Source organism: Apteryx rowi, unplaced genomic scaffold, assembly GCF_003343035.1.
Source record: "Apteryx rowi isolate R43461 unplaced genomic scaffold, aptRow1 scaffold_331, whole genome shotgun sequence".
In the NCBI taxonomy this organism is placed as follows: Eukaryota; Metazoa; Chordata; class Aves; order Apterygiformes; family Apterygidae; genus Apteryx; species Apteryx rowi.
Genome location: NW_020449764.1, coordinates 14278 through 31593, shown reverse-complemented (window position 1 = coordinate 31593; position 17316 = coordinate 14278). Strand labels below are relative to the sequence as shown.

Sequence of the window (17316 nt, the reverse complement as noted above, 5' to 3'; positions counted from 1 at the left end):
GGGTGTCGGGCTGGGGCGCTCGCTGCCGGTCCTCTTTCCCAGGCTGAGCAGTTGTCACTGATGGAGGGACCCGGTGCGGACCACGGAGCGGTGATTCACTGTGGCTGTGGTCCGCCCTGGGACAAGAGGGATCTCCAGAGCTGGTGGAGATCCCCTTGCGCACAACTGGCGTTTCCGACCTCCCAGCAGGGCTAAGCCAGCTACTTCCCGACCCTCCGCTCGCCGCCCGCTGGAGGGCTGGCCCGGGGCCAGCGTGACGCTGGAGTCCCCCGCGCTCGGGGAGGCAACTCGAGCGTCTCATGTCCCGGAGCCGTGTCCATGCAAAGGTTTGTTTGCTTGCTCCTCCCCTGGCCAGGTGAAGGCTAAGTGGATGTGGCAGGCGTTATCTGACTTGCCGAAAGATTGCAAGAAACTCTGACGCGAGCTCCTTCGCCTGCGTGCGCTGGCTCCTGTTCCTAGAGGCTCCGGCCGAGCAGCTTCGGAGGGAAGCGGCTGAGCAGCTCCAGCGAGGGGTTGGGTTGGCGGGACCTGACGATGCCGCGCGAGGCTCAGCATGGCAGTGAGGTGCTGGGGGAAACCCGACTCGTGCCAGGCTTGGGGATTTCTGAACAACATGGGGAAACCGAGGCCGGGGAGGCTGCGGGTCCAGTGTGCACAGTCCGGGAGGGGAAGGGAGCACCAGGGCCTTGGGCAGGAGGCAGCATCCACCTCCACAGCCTGCTCGGTGCCTCGGTTTCTCTCTTGTGTCTTTCTCGTCTGTGGGGGACGAGAGGTTCTGCCCTGGCACTTGGGGGCCTTTACGGCTTCCGAGGACCTGAGAAATGGCAATCCGGAGGCAGCAGCTCCCAGCTGCCTGGTTGGGAATGGGGAGAGCACAGCTGGTAGCAGAGATGGGTTAATTCCCTGCTTGCCCTCCCCCCCCATCTCCCTTCGGGGACTTCTGCTAATTCAGGAAACGCGCTTGCATGTTTTTCTGCTGATTGCCAGAACTGGCGTGGCCGAACTCCCCCCTCCTTGGCCAGGGCCTGTCGAAAACTGCCGGGGTGCTTCAAGGCTGCGTCTCCTTGGCAAGCAGGGAACGGCTGCTCGGCAGCGGTGACGGCGCCCACGGATTGATCCGTCTCTCGCTGTTGGTCTGGGCCCAAGGATGCTTCGAAGAGGCATTTCTCTCCCTCACCCACTTCCTTTCCGGCGTGTGCATCAGCAGATTTGTGTGCTCAGGGCTCCTGGGGGCTGTCTTAGAGGATCGATTGTAGAAGGGCCCCCCCCCGCATCGCAAATGTTTCGGCCCCGGTGTAACCGCACCGGAGGCGAACGTGCAGGAGTCAGGGAGGCGGTGGATGGCTACGGGCTGGCCCCGAGCAGCGAGCCTCGGGCGAGCTGTGGGCTGTGCCGGGGACACCCCTCGGTGCGTTTGCCTTTGGAGGCGAGGAGGGCTCGATGGGGGCTCTACCCCGGCGCCACGTGCGGCCTGGTTGCAGAGCTGAGGTCTGCACCCTGCGCTAGCTCCAGCAGCCATCGCAGGGTGATGTTTGGGTGCGAAGCCCTGGGGAGGGTCCCTGCGACCCCCCCCAGCCCCGATTCTGCCTGCRAACAGGGAACAGGGATTGGACTTGCTGTCAACTTCCCCCCGCTCCGGGTTTCTCAGTGTCCAGCTGTCCTGGGGAGGGAGAGGACGCCGTGCGGAAGCTGGAGCCTGATCCCTCTCGCACGTGCCTGCGTGCTCTTCCCCTTGCGCCTCTTTGCGTTTGTCACCCGGCGAGTGTCCGGAGATGGATGAGCTGCTTCGCTTGCTCCGGCGGGCTGCAGAGCAGCAGCTGCAGCTGCCTTGCCGGAGCCCCGGCCAGGTGGCCTGACCCGCGGCCTTCATCATCCTCCCTCGCCGGGGCCGGCCCTCCTGGGGCTGCGCGCTCGGCCGGGCACCTCCGAGGACCCACCGGGGCTCTGGCCCCTCCTGGCCACCCTTGGGGGGATGTTTGGGGAAGGGGTTTGACAGACGCCCTGTGAGCTGCGGTGGAGCTCTTTCCTGCCCAGCTCATGCCTGCGGCATCCGCAAGGGGAGAGGGAAGCAGCCCTGGGGGAGGCAGGTGGGGGCTGCTGTCAGGAGCAGGGCTGGGGGTCCATATACCGCTTTTTGGGAGCGTGCAGCTTGCGGGGCACATCAAACCCCTACACGTTTTCGTGCAGCRCCCTTTGGGGGAGCAAAGGGGCTGAGCCGTTACGAGCCCGTGGTACCGGATCGCATCGGGTTTGCAATTGCTCCCGCCGTCTCAGCTCCTCTTGCTGTAGCCTGGGCTGGATCCCGCTTCGCTCTCCGGTTTGGGCTGGCTGCTGCATTTCGGGGCTGGTTAGCGCCGTGATGCTGAGGCCAGGCGGGAGTCATCTCTCCCCCTCTCCTAGCCTTGGCCCGTGCCTGCAGGGAGGCCCTGCAGCTCCATCCTCCCTCCCGTTTTACCAGGGCGGATTAGGACAGGGCACGGCCTTTTGCATTCTTGCCTCCCTCCCTTCCCTTCCTCCCCCTCCTGCTGCTGTTTGACCATCCTGGAGTTGCTCCATCGTCTGGAAAGGATGCTGCTCTTGGAGCACAAGGCCTTGGCTGAGCCTTGGCTCCTCCTCCCACGGCCCTGGAGTCCTGGGTACGGGACTGGTGCCCCCACCAGGACCACTGGCCTGGGACCGACGCCACAACTGGTTCTGCCCTCCCTGAGATGGGAGCCCAGGCGTCCCAGCTCTTGACTTTTCTCCCATGCCAGGTCTCCAAGGTAGCTGGGCTCTCTTGTGGGGCAGGTTGGGCCATGCGTGGATAGAGGGGACAGATGTGCACGTTCCCTCCTGCCCTGGAGCCTCCAGCATCCCAAGGGCCCCCCAAATCTGTTAAACGTGTCCCCCCAGCACCCCTGCTCCATCCAGAGCCCCGAGCCTGCGGGTGGGCTGGCTTGCCGGGAAGTCTTGGCCAGAGGCAGCGAGACATTCGAGCCGCCCCGGTTTGGGTTGGCTCCCTGCCCCCCTCCTGGAGGACCTGCTGAGCTTGGCCGTGGAGGAGTGACCATGGCCGTGATGGGTGGGAACGGCTCCGCTTGGAGCTGGGATCCAGCCGAGCCAGGACCACCCGCCAAGCCCAGGGGGTACGTCCTGGCAGTGGGCGTCCCGGCCCCGCAAGGTGCAGGGGGCTGCGCGATGCCCTGGAGGGGCTCTCTGTGCCCCAGGGAGCCTCAAGCACAGCGTGGTGGCACCTGAGGGCTCCCACTGGGGCCATTCGAGTGTCCCCTGGTCGCAGCTGAGTTTCTCTGGTGTCTGGGACGCGTTGTCCCTGCCAGGCGCTGCCCGAGGCGTGTTGCAAGGGGGGAGCCCAGCAGGAGGGGGTCCTGCGTTATCTCATCCCACCTGGCGCATCCCCGCAGATCTCCTCGGCTATGGTGGGGCTCCAGAGGCAGGATCCCGGGCTGAACGGCCCTGGGCACGCGGGTCTCGGGGCAGCACTGCCCGAGGGCAGAGCAGGAGCCTCCCGGACTCCTGGGTTCTCTCTGCAGCCCTGAGTCACAGGGCAGCTGCACTGAGTCACTTCCCCTTGAGGTAAGAGGGGACAATAGTGCCTTGTTGTCCCCCCCACATCGCTCCTCTCCCCAAAGGTGGTGTGTTGGGGGAGGAATTAGGGAGGCACATTCCTTTTGTGTAGAGCATCCCAGACTGGAAAAAACTCGGGAGAGAACAGCCTCCCCTCTCTGTGTGCGCATCGGCCTTCAGGCTCAGCAGGTCCCCCTTTTCCTGGGAGCAGCGGGCACCTCTGGCATCCCCATCCCTCCGCGGCTCAGCTGTGACAAGGGGGGAGCTGAGCCCCAGGCCGTCTCACCCAGCATCTCCTCGCGCTCCGCTGGGGGCTCTTTTGAAGCCGGATGACTCTGTCCGCCCCGCTCCAGCATCTCGCTGACTCAGCCGGAGTGAAGCCGCTGGCGGTGCCCGGTGCCAGCTGGGCGCGCGGGGCCCCGGCGTGCCGGGGCGGGGGCTGCCTGGGGCCCTGCATTCCTCCTGCGCCTGTGCTTTGAGTCACCCGCCCCAGCAAGCGCCGGCGCTGCCGGGACGTGCCCGCGCTCCCGGCCTCGCATTGTTCAGCCCTGCCCGAGCGCGGCCTCCTCTCCCAAAGCGGTCTGCTGTCTCCCCATCGTGCCCTTTCCCGTGGCACCGTGGGGAAGTCAGCGCGGACGCTGGGCTCGTATTTCCCCCCCCCGGGGGAGGATGGGGACAGCAAGCTGACCTTGCCTCTGTCCTCTGTGTGAGCTGGTGCTTTGGGACGGAGAAGCGGTGGGAAGACGGACTGCGCTGAGAACGGGCCTGCTCACTACTTGAGTGCTCTCTGATCAGATCTGCTGGTGTTYGGGGCTGTGGCAACTACCTGGGCACTGTGGCTCCACCTGGCAGCCCGCTTCCGCTCTCCGCGTGTTTGGGAAAGCTTTTCCTGTGCTGGCACGGCGCTGCCGTGCCTCCTCCTCACCATTGTCTTCAGGGCCCTGAAGGACTTCCCGGCGGAAAGGTCGGCCTTTCCGGAGCCCCCGGAGGCACGCCGTGTCCTGCTGCCGTCCCCGAGCCCCGTGGCAGGGCTGCGGGCGCCCTGTCCTGCCGCCGCCCGAGGGCTGGGGCGCTGCCAGAGCCTCTTTCCCTGCGCAGGTGCAGGTGGGGGCTGCAAACCCCTCGGGGCAGAGGGGGGGCCGGCAGCRGCGCTGATCCCTGCTTGCACGTCGCCCCTGCGATCGGCCGGCGGGAATTGCTTTAGGCGGGTGCTGGGGTCCCTTTTGCTCCTTCTTCAGCATCGTGTTAAAGCACCTGGGGGTGTCAGTGCCTGTGGAGCCAGGCCGTGGGCCTTACGGCGTTCCCGTGGAGCCGCGCTCCCTCCCGGGCACCCGTGCCCCTCCAGGGCCGCTGACTCGCTCCCCCCTGCATGGCTCCGCTGTGACTCAGCGGGGACCTGAGTCACCCCAGGAAGCCCCCCCGCACACCCCGGCCTCCGCGGGACCCCCTGCGCCGCCTTGCCAGGCGGACGGGATGAGACAAGCCCGGATTCCTGCAGGAAAGGGGAAAGCACGTGTGCGTGCGTGCACATCCGTGCGCCTCCGGCAGCTAATCCGTGCTCCGCTCTGCCGCACCTTCCTTCCCAAAGATCCTCTCCCTGCCCAGCCCCCGACCTCGGGGTCTCTCCCTCCCCTCGCTGGCGTTGCATCCGGCTGCCTGTGTTTATCGCAGCATTCCTCGGCGAGCCGCGCGCTGGCACAGCCGCGAGAGGCAGCGAGCCTGTCGGCCGGCCGCGGACACGGCGCAGCTGTGCCGCGCCGAGGCCTGGGCCCCGCCAGCGGCTCAAAGGTTGGCTGGGAAAGGCTCTGGCTGTTTACACACGCGTGGGGCCCTGGCGTCCTCTTCCCGGCGCTGACGATGACCGAGTCGTGCCGAATCGCTCTGCGTTTCCGTTCCCCTGCCTTGCCCGGCGTCCTGCAGCCCRAGCCCCGCGTTGCCCGGCCCTGCCTGAGCTGGGAACGCCATGCGTGCAAGGCACGGTTCGCAGGCGCCATCCAAGCCTGCCGTTCCCACACCCCCGYGTGCACTGGGATTGAGTGGCTTTGCAGTGAGCTCAGGCTGGGAATGGAGCCGGCGCAGAGCGCGTCCGTCAATCCGTCCTGCTACCCGGAGGGGGAGCCTTGCCCCGGCTGCCGTAGCCCTTTGAGGCAGCTCCCCACCTTCCAGCGCACACGTGCTCGGGCACCCGGCCGCGCGCGCCGCTGCCAAGGGAGAAGGAGAGAGGCTGGTCGCTGCCAGCGGTGTAATGAGCCCTGCACGTGTCCGCGCTCACGTCGGTACGGGGTCCCCAGGCAACCCCGGTTCCTGCTACTGTTTCAGACCCGGGGGTGGAGGGAGCCGTGGAGATGGAGCCAGGGCGGCCCCGTCTCCCTGCCACAGCGAGGGGGTCGGAGGCTCGGGGAGGGCTGGCACGGCGCGCTCCGGGAAGTGTTGTCTCGTGGCTGATTCAGCTCCCCGGAGAGGGCCCGTTTCCCAGCACGGCGTGGGACTTGGCTCGGGTTCTTCTCGGCTGGGACGTGGAGGGATGCCAGCTCGCGCTCAGCCTTCCCGCGCCTGCACTGCGGAGGGCGGGAGATCCCGGGCCGCGGGAGCATGTGGGATGCTCGTGCTAGCGGGGGGGCCCCGTCCCGCTCCCGTTCCCTCCGAGGAACCGCCAGCCTGGCTCTCCCCCACGGTAGTCTGCCTGGTTTCTGCACCGCCGAGCGAGGTGGAGGGCTTTGGGGCAGGCGAAGGCCAGGGAGGCGCGTGCCGATCGCTGCCTCCCGTCACGTGCCCCTCTTCCCTCTGCTCCCCCCAGGCTGCTGGTCGGGGCGCCCCAAGATGTGGACCCGGAGAACGGCACGCGGACGGGCGCCGTCTACTCCTGCCCCCTCACCGCCTCCAAAAGCGACTGCCAGAGGCTCGATATTGAGTTGAAGAGTACGTGAGTGCCCCCAAGCACCCCGCGGCACCCCTGGTACCCCCCATCCCAACGCTCCCTCGCTCCCGTCCTCCAGCCAGGCCCCCGTTCCTCTGTCGATGCCCACCACAGAGAGGGCAAGAGCTGCCCTGGGAAAAGCCCCATCTGGCCCCTGGGTGGAAGGGGGGTTTCTCCATGTTTTTGCCTGCCCGCGTCCCCTGGGTCCGGAGGTCTCGTTGTGCCACGTTCCCGACTCTCACGCCGTGTCTCCTCTGGCTTAGGTGAGCCGGACAAGTACATCATCGAGGACATGTGGCTGGGAGTGACGGTGGTCAGCCAGCGGCAGCCAGCTGGGAGGGTGCTGGTGAGTGTGCGCGGACCTTCGCGCACCCTGTGTCGGCCCTCGCAGCTGTGCCGGCGGCTGCGTGTCACCTCTCTCTTCCCCTGTCCCCTTGGCCAGGGACCTGTGGGAAGCTGTGGGGTGACGTGTGGGCAGAGAGACCCAGCCCTGCAGTGGTGGCACTGGGACGGAGGGGGCTATAGCCCCCCAGCTTGCGGGTGCCCTGGGCGCTGAGGCCGGGCTGTGCCGGCAGGCCTGCGCTCACCGCTACACGAAGGTGCTGTGGTCGGGCAGCGAGGACCAGCGGCGCATGGTGGGCAAGTGCTACGTGCGGGGCAACGACCTGCGCCTCAACATCAGCGATGAGTGGCAGACCTACCACAACGAGATGTGCAACTCCAACACGGACGCCGAGGAGACGGGCATGTGCCAGATGGGCACCAGCGCTGGCTTCACCACCAACACCATCTACTTCGGGGCGCCCGGCGCCTACAACTGGCAAGGTGTGCGGGCATGGCCCCTGCCTGGGCAGGGACGGGGCAAACAGCCCGTGTGCACGTGCGTGTGCCTCTGTGCGCGTGTGTGCTCGTCTGCGTGCCCATGCATGTGTGCCGCTGCGGTGGGCGAGCGTGTCTGCATGCCTCCGAGCGCGTACGCCTGCGTGTGCGCTCGCACGCGGGACCACTCCGGGCAGCGGGGGGCAGCAGGCTGGTGGCGAGGGGCTGATACCTGCTCTGCTCTTGCAGGTACCGACTACATGCTGCAGCGGGAGATGTGGGACCTGCACGACTTCTCCTACCCCAACGAAAAGAACGGCAACATCTACATAGGTGGGGAGCAGGGCACTGGGCTTCCCCCCAGTTCCTTGGCGGCTCTGGAGGGATTTGGGTCTGGAGGAGGTTTGGGGGATGAGGGGTTAGGGAGAACTTGGAGAAGGGCATGGGGTTTGGGGATGTCGGGGGATTCCCTGGGGCGGCCGTGCCCCGGCGGGGGTCCCGTCGCTGGCCCCCGGCTCACCCGCGGGATTTGGCCGCAGGGTACACGGTGGAGATGGGCAGCGCTGTGCTGCAGCAGAACGCGGTGACAGTGGTGTCGGGCGCTCCGCGGTACCAGCACAAGGGCGCCGTGTACCTGCTGAGCCGCAGCCCCCAGCACACCCTGGAGAAGAGCCTGCTGCTCCCCGGCCACCAGGTCGGCTCCTACTTCGGCAGCGCCGTGGCCCTGGCGGACCTCAACAACGACGAGTGAGTTTGGCAGGGCTGGGCCCCCCCAGCTCTGGGGGATGGCGGTCTCTCCTGGGGCATCCCTTAGCTCAGAGGGGTCTCTGTGGGTCGCAGCCTGGGGTGGGTATTGATGGGAGTCTCCATCCTCTTTGTGGGGGCTTTTGGCTCACTTCRGGGGTCTCACTGCTCTTTAGGGGGAGTATGTCTTCCTGCAGCTTTCGGGGGTCCCCACCTCTTCTGGGGAGGTCTCCCCCCTTTCCCTGGGGGACACCTGGGTTTGTCAGGGTGGGGTGTTACGAAGAGGGGTCTGCCCACGCCGCTGGCCTGCGTCGTAGCCCCCCAGCCCTGACCTGCCCCTCGGCCCTGCAGGTGGCAGGACCTGGTGGTGGGAGCCCCCTACTACTTCAAGCGGAAGCAGGAGGTGGGGGGCGCCGTGTACGTGTACATGAACGAGGTGGGGGGCTTCCGGCCCGAGCCCAGCCTGGTGCTCACCGGCCCCAGCTACTCCGCCTTTGGCTTCGCTGTGGCCAGCATCGGGGACATCAACCAGGACGGCTTCCAGGGTGAGGGGCTGGGGGACCCCGTTGCAGGGGGACCCCAGGGTGTGTGGCATGGTGGGGTTGGGGTGCAGCGGGGCTGCCTCTGGGGGTGCAGGGGGGATCTTTGGGGTATGAGGGGGATCCCACTTGGGGGGTATAATGAGCTTTGGGGAGATGGAGGTCTCTGGGGAAGGCCTGGGGTGGACAGGAAGGGGTGGGGGTGTTCAAGGAAGAGAAGGCGTGGGTGAGAATGGGGTGGGGGGATTGAGGAGGYGCTGAGGAAGCACCAGAGGTGCTGCGGGGCAGCCCCTACCCCATCCCCATGGGACTGACCTTTCTCTTCTCCCCACAGATATCGCTGTGGGGGCTCCTTTTGAGGGGCCCGGCAAGGTCTACATCTACCACAGCAGTGCAGAAGGACTGCTGGACAAACCCCGGCAGGTAATGGCCCCATGGGATGGGGGGACTGGACTGCCTCTGAGCATCCTCCAGTCCAGGGGTGGGATGCAGGGGGATCTCCAGATCCGCGGGGCTGATGTGGTGCTGCTGAGCAGTGGGTGACCCCCCCATTCTACCGTGCCCCCCAGGTGATCAGCGGCTCAGATCTGGGCCCTGCCAGCATGCGAACCTTCGGGTACTCGCTTAGTGGGGGGCTGGATGTGGACAGCAACTCCTACCCCGACCTCCTGGTGGGCAGCTTGGCGGACAGGATTGCCCTGCTCAGGTAAGGGAGCAGGGATCGGCGGACGTCCTTCAGCCCTCTGTCCTGGCACTGCCACCTCCCTGCCCTGGGGACTGTCCCTGCCTTTTCAAGCACCCCGCTCCCCCCGCGAGGTGGGCACGCGTGTGCCGAGGGGGAGCCTGGTCCCACTTTAGGAGGCTCAGCTGAGCCCTGTCTKGCTGCCCAGAGCTCGTCCTGTGATCAACATCCTGAACAAGACCTTGGCGGTGAACCCCAGCAAGGTGGACCCTGCCTGGTGCACCCCCGACTCCTGGTAAGGCCCCCCGGCATGGTCGGTCCCACTCACGGCGCCGCGCCGCGGACGCGTGGGCTGCGGGGTGCTGCAGGCGGCTCTGCTCACAGCCCCGTTTCCCCCCACAGTATCAAGGTGACCGTCTGCTTCTCCTATAACCAGAGCGCTGGCGACCCCAAGTACAAGGAGAGGATCAGTGAGTGCACGGGGGGGGGCACGTTATGCGTGTGCGCACGGGAATGGGTCTGAGTGTGGGGGGGGGGACGTACGCAGGCGCTTGTGCAAGGGTGCGTGCAGAAGGGGTGCGTCGGGGGACACGCTTGCATGCAGGGGGTGCATGTGCACCCATCTATGGGGGAGGATATGAGCCGTGGGTGTGGGATGTGTACATGCACATGCGTGTAGGGGATATGCGTGCACACGGGTGACTGTGTTCACGTGTACGTGTGTGCAGGGGGACACGCAGCTGTGTGACCCCCACGGCACTGCTTTCCCCCCCGCAGACCTGGAGTACACGTTAGAGGCTGACAAGGACCGGCACCCCCCCAGGGTGAAGTTTTTGGAGACGCACTCTGCCACCTACCGCGGCATCTTCCGTATGCCTGACACCCGCTGCGAAACCAAGGAGCTCCTGCTGGTGGTGAGTGGGTGTGAGTGCATGCATGTGCGTCTGGATGTGTGCGTGTGTGCGCTACGAGTTGTTCTGCTCGTGACACTGGATCGGGGAACCAGATCCTGGAAGACAGAAGGGGGGATGGTGAGGTGCAGAGGCTTCTGGGAGCAGAGGGATCAGGRCATTTTCCAGCAGGAAAAGAGATCTGAATTCAGGCTACAGCTGCAGTGAGTTTGATGGGTCTTGTAGACAGGGGTGTGGAGCAGGAACTGATGCCTCTAGATGTGGCCAGAGGCTGCTTTGCTGTGGCTGGAGCTGGAGAAGGGACAGGGAGAGAGTCAGTGCTTTACTGTGATTTCCTCCATCCCACAGGAGAACATCCGGGACAAGCTACACCCCATCATGCTCTCCATGAACTACTCGCTGCTGGAGAGGCCCAGGACCTTCCAGCTGGGCCTCCACTCCCTCAACGCCTTCCCCGTCCTCAACGAGGACCAGTCCCATGAGAACGAGACTAAGGTGCCACGGGGAGCRGGCGAACAGGCCGGGTGGGGGCATGGACTCTGCGCAGGCATCCTGGGGGCATGGGGGGCCCTCCAGGTTCTGCCCATGCCTCAGTGTCCCCATGTGTAAACGGGAGCAGGCGCAGCCCCAAGGGCTGGGCTGTGAGTGCCCCTCTGGGCCCRGCTCTGTGCTTTGGGGATCGGAGAAGGGATGGGTGCTGACACGGGGACGTCCTTGTCCCTCAGATTGAGTTCCAGAAGGAGTGTGGCATGGACAACAAGTGCTACAGCAACCTCCAGCTCCAGAGCAGCTTCGTCACTGACCAGAACCAGCCCCTGCCCAGGTGAGAACGGGCAGCCCCGGGTCTCTGTCCACCTCTCCTGTCCGCTGTGCCATCCCCTGCCCAGCCTAGGTCACCCCTCRGCCACAGCATCCCCATCCTGGCGTGTGCCAGCGTCTCCGTCTCACTGGGGTGGATTCATGCTGTGGTGGGTGGCACCATGTGGGCACCCCTGTGCTGAGCGGGGGCGGTCTCTGCTCGGCGCAGGCTGAACGGGACCCAGGTGCTGCAGTACAGCCGGGACATGCGGAAGCTGTACCTGAGCGTGAACATCACCAACACGCCCACCACGGCCTTCAACGGCGAAGATGCCCACGAGGCCCTGCTCAACATCACAGTGCCTGCAACCCTACTGCCCTCCTCTGTCCGCCCGGTAAGGGACGTCCTCCCCRTTCTCCAACTGGAAAAGGGGCAAAGGCCCGGGCTTGGCACTGCCAGGATGTTCCTCACACTCTTCCCMTCCCCAGAGTGGGGCCTGTACCTTTGCGGAGACAGTGCTGTGTGAGCTGGGCAACCCCTTCAAGAGGAACCAGAGGGTGAGTGCTCTCCTCAGGCCCACCTGAGCCCTGCCTGGGGACTCTGTAGGCAGGCAGGGGTCTGGCCATGCTGCTCCAAAGTCCGTCTGTGTTGCAGGCAGAGCTGATCATCACYTTTGAGGCCATTGGGATCACATTGGACACACGAGAGGTCTTGGTGTGGCTGGACCTATCCACGTGAGTGTCCCTGGGTGGGCAAGGGTGGCTGGAAGCAGAGGCTGGGGAAAAGGTGCCTGGAAGGATGTTGGCTCCTCGTTCAGTGAGTGGAAATGCGACTGCCTTTGGGGCAGAGCACAGCTGTGTAGCAAGAGCCCTCAGCTGCTCCACGAGAGAATTGGAAAACAGTTGAGGAGCTGCTAAACCCAGCAGGGCTCCTGGAGCTGGCAAGACAAGGCACCCCCAAGGCTCTTGCTGGGAAGATGGGGGGCTCCCCATGCTGTTCAGCGGAGGGAGACGCTGACCCTGGGGTGGTGTCTTGCAGGCAAAGCACCCAGGAGGACCTGCAGCCCGTGCTGGCCAAGCTGCTGGTGGATTATAGCATCCAGTCGTCGCTGACCATGTGAGTGTGGCAGGGCTGTGACCCGTGTCCCTCTGTGCCCTCTGCGTCCASCCCAGCAGCCCAGGCAGTGCACCCTGCTCTTTCCCCTGGTGGAGGGTGGGTGCCCACAGAAACCCAGTGCTTTGGTTGTGCCCGAATTTGGCTGTGCCTGGAGTGAGCACAGCCTGGTGCATCCGCAAATCAGGCATGTAGACGCCATGGAGACCAGCCATGCCCTGGTCTCCAACCCCAGAGATGCTCCCTCCCTTCTCCGCCCCCTTCACCATGCATGTCCCCCTTGTCCTGTCCCCAGAGCCTCCTCCCACGTCCAGTCGCACTTCAGCGGGACGGTGGTGGGTGAGTCGGCCATGCAGAGAGAGCAGGACGTGGGCAGCRCCCTCACCTTCGACTTCCAGGTGAGGCCAGTGCGCAGCGGGGCAGCCRGTCCTGGCGGCGTCGGAGTGGTGGGGTTGGGACAGGGGCAGCTCCTTCCCCGGTGCCACCAGGCTTTGCTTTGCAGGTGACCACCAAGGGAGAGTCGCTGGGTACCCTGGGCACCATCCTGCTCGGTTTTGAGTGGCCCTACGAGATCCCCAATGGCAAATGGCTCCTGTACCCCACGGAGATCCTCATCAACAACAACGAGACCTGCCARCCCCCCGGGGGAGTCATTAACCCCCTCAACCTCACTGTGAGTGTCCTCATCACTGGTGCTTTGCAGGTGTCCAGGCTCTGCCCTCTCCAGGGTGAGCACGACCTGCAGAATGGCAGGACATGCCTGTGCCCCTGCTTCAGTGTTTCCAGCCCTGTTCACCCTTGTTTGATCAGGGTTGCCCGGGCTCTAACAGGGTTCATTCCTTTCCAGCTCCTGGAGGACAAGGTCCCATCCCGGCAGAGACGTGAGCTGGAGGGATTGCAGCTGGCAGAGCCCCCCATCACCCTGGCCACCGCCAAGAAGGCMAAGTCGGAGGTGGTGCTGGTGAGTGGGGCCTGGGGATGGTCCTGGGGGCCTCCGGCTTTGGGGGACGGAGGGGCTGGGGGTCTGGTACCTACATGCCCTCCACCAGCGCTGCTGGGACGGGGACGKGATGCAGGTGCCTCTGGACACGGTTGCGGGCTGGGGACGCAGCGCACGCTTCTGGCTGCAGCCACTGGGCGGCAGTTGTCTCTTGCAGGGTGCTCACAGGCAGTGACATGCGCACAGCAATGTGCAGAGCGACACACAGCAACACACGCAGCTACCTGTGAGCACAGTCTGCCGCTACAGGCAGCTACAAGTGTGTGTATGCAGTCACGCATGGGGTTACATACATCCTCCCATGCAGCGACGTACCTGCACACACAGAGCTACAYGTTTATGCAGCAGCATGCGCATAGTGACTCGTGTACACACAGCACAGCTCGTTACGTGTGTATGCAACACAGCTGCACGCTTGTACATGCAGTGACACCGAATTGTGTGTGTGTACACACATGCACAATGCACCCAGCTGTAGTCACACATGCACAAACGCATCTCTGAAGGTCACACACACAGCTACACACACGTATAGTTAGGCATGTGGAGCGTATGCAGCTGTAGCCACATACGTGCACAGTTACAGCCCGCTGCGCAAYGGCACGTGCACAGGCATAGCTGCACGCGTGTGTGCGCAGTGATACGCTCACTTGCACGCACCAGCTCCCCTGTCCGGTGTTGGTGCGTGGCATACTGCGCTGGCAAGGTGCTCTGCAGACTCTGGGGCTGTGCACCCCCCTGAGCGCCCCCTCCCTCCTCCCAGAGCTGCTCCAAGGGCACAGCCCACTGCATCTGGTTCGAGTGCCCCGTCCACGACACCCAGCACCCCACCACCTTCAGCATCCGCGCCCGCGTGTGGAACAGCACCTTCATCGAGGTCAGTGCAGGGCCCTGCGGTTCGGCTTTGTGGGGGGCAGTGGGTGCTGGCAGAGCTGGGTCAGCTCTGAGGTCAGGGCTGGGCTGCTCCTCCTAGGGAGCTAGGGACGCTGCTGAAACAAGGCACTGAGTTTGCCAGGTCTCAGCTCAGCGACTATCATCCATCCCTCACGCTGTTCCCAGCAGCAGGGGTTGGAAGGGGTGAGGTTGGCATGGCTGCCTGGAGATGGGGTGTCCTCTGCTCTGGGACTCTTGGGGCCACCAGCTAAGTGCCAGTGGTCCTGGCAGTCCCGAGACCCCTCCATCACCTGTGTGCCCCCAGGAGTACAGCGATTTTGACCGGGTGAAGGTGGATGGCACAGCAACGCTGTTCCTCCGGACCCACGTCCCCACCATCAACATGAAGAACCACACAGTGCGGGTGAGTCACACCAGAGCCTCTGACTGGAACGGGCTGGGACTGGGGTTACTGGGAGCTCCCCCCAGCCCAGGCCCCCTTCCCCCAGTGAGCCTTTTCTTGGCCTTTCCAGTTCTCTGTGGACGTTGACTCGGAGCTGACRGAGGAGCAGCCAGCCGAGATTGCGCTGTGGTTGGTGCTGGTGTCCGTGGCGGCCGGGCTGCTGCTGCTAGGGCTGATCATCGTCCTGCTGTGGAAGGTGAGCACCTCGTCGACGCTGCTCCCAGCCTGGCAGGTGTCTGGATCCCCCTGTCCTGCGGGCAAGTGGTGCAGGAGCTGCTGTGAGACCTGACGTGCTCATGTCACCGATGGCTGGTGATTCTCCACCTGGATGTGGGATGCTCACGGACGGCTCCAGGCAGCGAAACTCAGGCAGAGGCATGAGAAACCGCCTCTCCGGATGGCCACGGGCAGCCCCTCCGGGTGGGAGCTGGCCCAGGAGGAGGCCATATACAGGATGCAGAAACGCACCCACCTCTGGGGTGGAACGAGCCTGCTGCCGCTGTGTGGCCAAGGAGGGAGAGCAGAAAGAGCAGATCGAAGGCCCTGCCCCTCCCGGAGTAGGGAGACATGGCAAAATATTGCGGGAGTCGAAACAGCCGAGGCAGGGCTGGACGATGGCACCTCCTTGTCCCTTGCCACCTCCTGCAGCATCAGGTCTCTCACAGCTGCAGGGGCCTCATCCTGCCCTTCTCTTTGGCTCCCAGCTCCTCCCTGCAGCGGTGCAGGGTGTGGGGGTCCCTGACCCCCCGAGGACCCCCCCCACTCTCTGGCCAGGAGGGGTTGCATGGGACCAGCCAGGTGCTGTCCCTCCGCAGCATCTGCAGGGCCCCCCACCCTGTGTCCCCAAGGACGAGCCCTCAGCAGGGTGCAGCTCTTGGCCCGCTGCTCCTCTGCCCCTACCCTGGGCAGGTGGCTCCCAGCCGCCCCTCTCTGTCATCTCCCAGCCATTCCCTGGATGTGGCCACTTCTGGGCCAGAGCGTTCCCACTCCGGGCCCCTCGTCCGTGTCCCCTGACCCGTGTCGCCTCCTTCCTCGCAGTGCGGTTTCTTCCGGCGGGCCAACACGCGGGCCATGTACGAAGCCAAGGGCCAGAAGGCGGAGATGAAGATCCAGCCGTCTGAAACGGAGCGGCTGACGGACGACTACTAGCTGGGGGCAGCCCCGTTGCCCCCGAGCACCCACTCCACCCGCTTGGTAATGCCCCGGACCCTCATTCCCTGCGTCCTGCTGGGCCGGCTGCAGCGGGACCCTCCTTCTCTCCAGCCTCCTCCGCTCTCCCTTCACTGCTCCATCCCTTCCTGCCGGGCCCTATAGGGCCCCCATAGGGGTGCAAGGTCTCCATGTGCATCTCCCTCGAGCCGCTCCAGGACAGTTTTTCCTTTCCGTCTTTGAGGCCACGGGCCTTGCTTGGCCTCTGCCCCATGAGAGTCCCGGAGCGGCTGGGACAGAGGCAGGAGACAGCCTCCTCGGGGTGTTCGTCACCACGGGCTGGCTGCAAAGGTGAACGGCTCGTGCGAAGCATCAGGCTGGTGCACAGCACCCGCGGCAGAGAGGAAGCCAAGGCACACGCTGCGCGGCGGGCGAGGGGTCCTGTCCCCCTTCGCCGGCTCTGGATCCTCTTTTCACTCTCCGCCTGTCTGATCTGTCTCTGGGCTCCGGTTTCTCCTCCCGGTTTCTCTCCTCTGTCCCCCGTCCCTGCGTTAACCTGCTCCTTCCTTCTCCCCCCGCAGTGCGACTTCTTCCAGCGGACTCGCTACTACCGAATCATGCCCAAGTACCACGCGGTGAGGATCCGGCAGGAGCAGCGCTACCAGCCTGGCGGCCTCCTGCCCCGCCGGCGCAAGAAACACTGGGTAACAAGCTGGCAGGAGCCAGAGAAGTACTACTGACCCCCCCGCCCTCACCCCCGCCAGCGGGGCCGGGGGCCGCGCGCGTCCCCGCCGAGCCGTCGGGCGAGGGGAGCACGAGGACTGGTTTTACTTTGCACAAGGGGATCTTTTCCTGCCCGTATCCGCCTCCCCGTTGCCCAGGGAGGTGGCTGCRTCCCCGCGCTCGCTCGTGTGCCCTCCCGTACGCTTCCCCGTGCCCTCTTGTGCACGGCCCGCCTCTCGCACGCTCGCACCTCGCGCTCCCGACCGGAGGGCTGCTGCGGCGCGGGGCTGAGCCCGACGCGTCCCCCCGCCTTCCTCGACACGATCGCTGCTGGTCTCACTAGTGCCTTCCCCCCGCGGCAGCAGCCTCGCGCCCTCCGTGCGCCGGCGGGGCTGCCGCGCGCAGACACTCCTCCCTGCCGGGTGTCCAAGACACGTCCTCGCACGCCGGGACACGCTCGTGCACCCCGCGTCTCCCCGAGCCCCCCGGCGCCTCTGGGGGGCGACGTGAATGACCCCCTGTGTGTCCCCCGCTTCCCTCCGCGCTGACCGCGGGACTCTGCTCGGCTCGCGCCGGGGCCGCGTGTTGCACGGGGACAGGGTGCAGTGGGAGGGCAGAGCCTTCCTCCCCTGCCTCCTCCTCCCCAAAGCAGCACGGGAGCCTGATCCCGCACATTCCTTTCCCTACTCCCCGTCCAGYGTCGGGGCCAGCGCGGACACGGCCTTGGCACGGGGGGTGCAGAGCACCAGGAGGGGAAACCCCTCCGTGCAGCCTTAGCCCCTGCAGCGACTCTGGGGCTGGGGGAGCCTGTCCTGCCCCAGGGCTCTGTCCTGCCCCGCAGATGCCGACGCTGCCCTGGGGGTTAAGTTATTCTGTGTCTCTCGTGTGCGTTTCGGTGTGGAGCTCCGGAGCGTGGTCGGTACTAGGGCCCGGGGGYGGCGTGTCCCCCCGGCCGGGCGCGCGCCCTGTCCCTGGTGCCCAATAAAGCCCCGCTCCGGGATTTGTAACCTCTCGCCTCCC

General features: G+C 65.5%; 1 protein-coding gene across 1 annotated transcript; it reads left to right on the top strand.

The window, feature by feature from the left end:
* Window positions 1-213: 213 nt before the first annotated feature.
* Window positions 214-16236, top strand: ITGA3 (integrin subunit alpha 3). The gene is made up of 26 exons (XM_026071843.1): window positions 214-326; window positions 6362-6483; window positions 6745-6827; window positions 7057-7306; window positions 7550-7633; window positions 7840-8047; window positions 8396-8589; window positions 8918-9006; window positions 9153-9289; window positions 9474-9560; window positions 9668-9735; window positions 10043-10179; window positions 10525-10671; window positions 10902-10999; window positions 11204-11369; window positions 11464-11532; window positions 11630-11709; window positions 12014-12091; window positions 12384-12486; window positions 12591-12761; window positions 12936-13049; window positions 13852-13965; window positions 14287-14385; window positions 14495-14620; window positions 15463-15618; window positions 16155-16236. Exons 1-25 carry the CDS (start codon window positions 319-321, stop codon window positions 15571-15573), a joined length of 2943 nt encoding a protein of 980 aa, XP_025927628.1. The 5' UTR covers window positions 214-318; the 3' UTR covers window positions 15574-15618; window positions 16155-16236.
* The last annotated feature ends 1080 nt before the right edge of the window (window positions 16237-17316 follow it).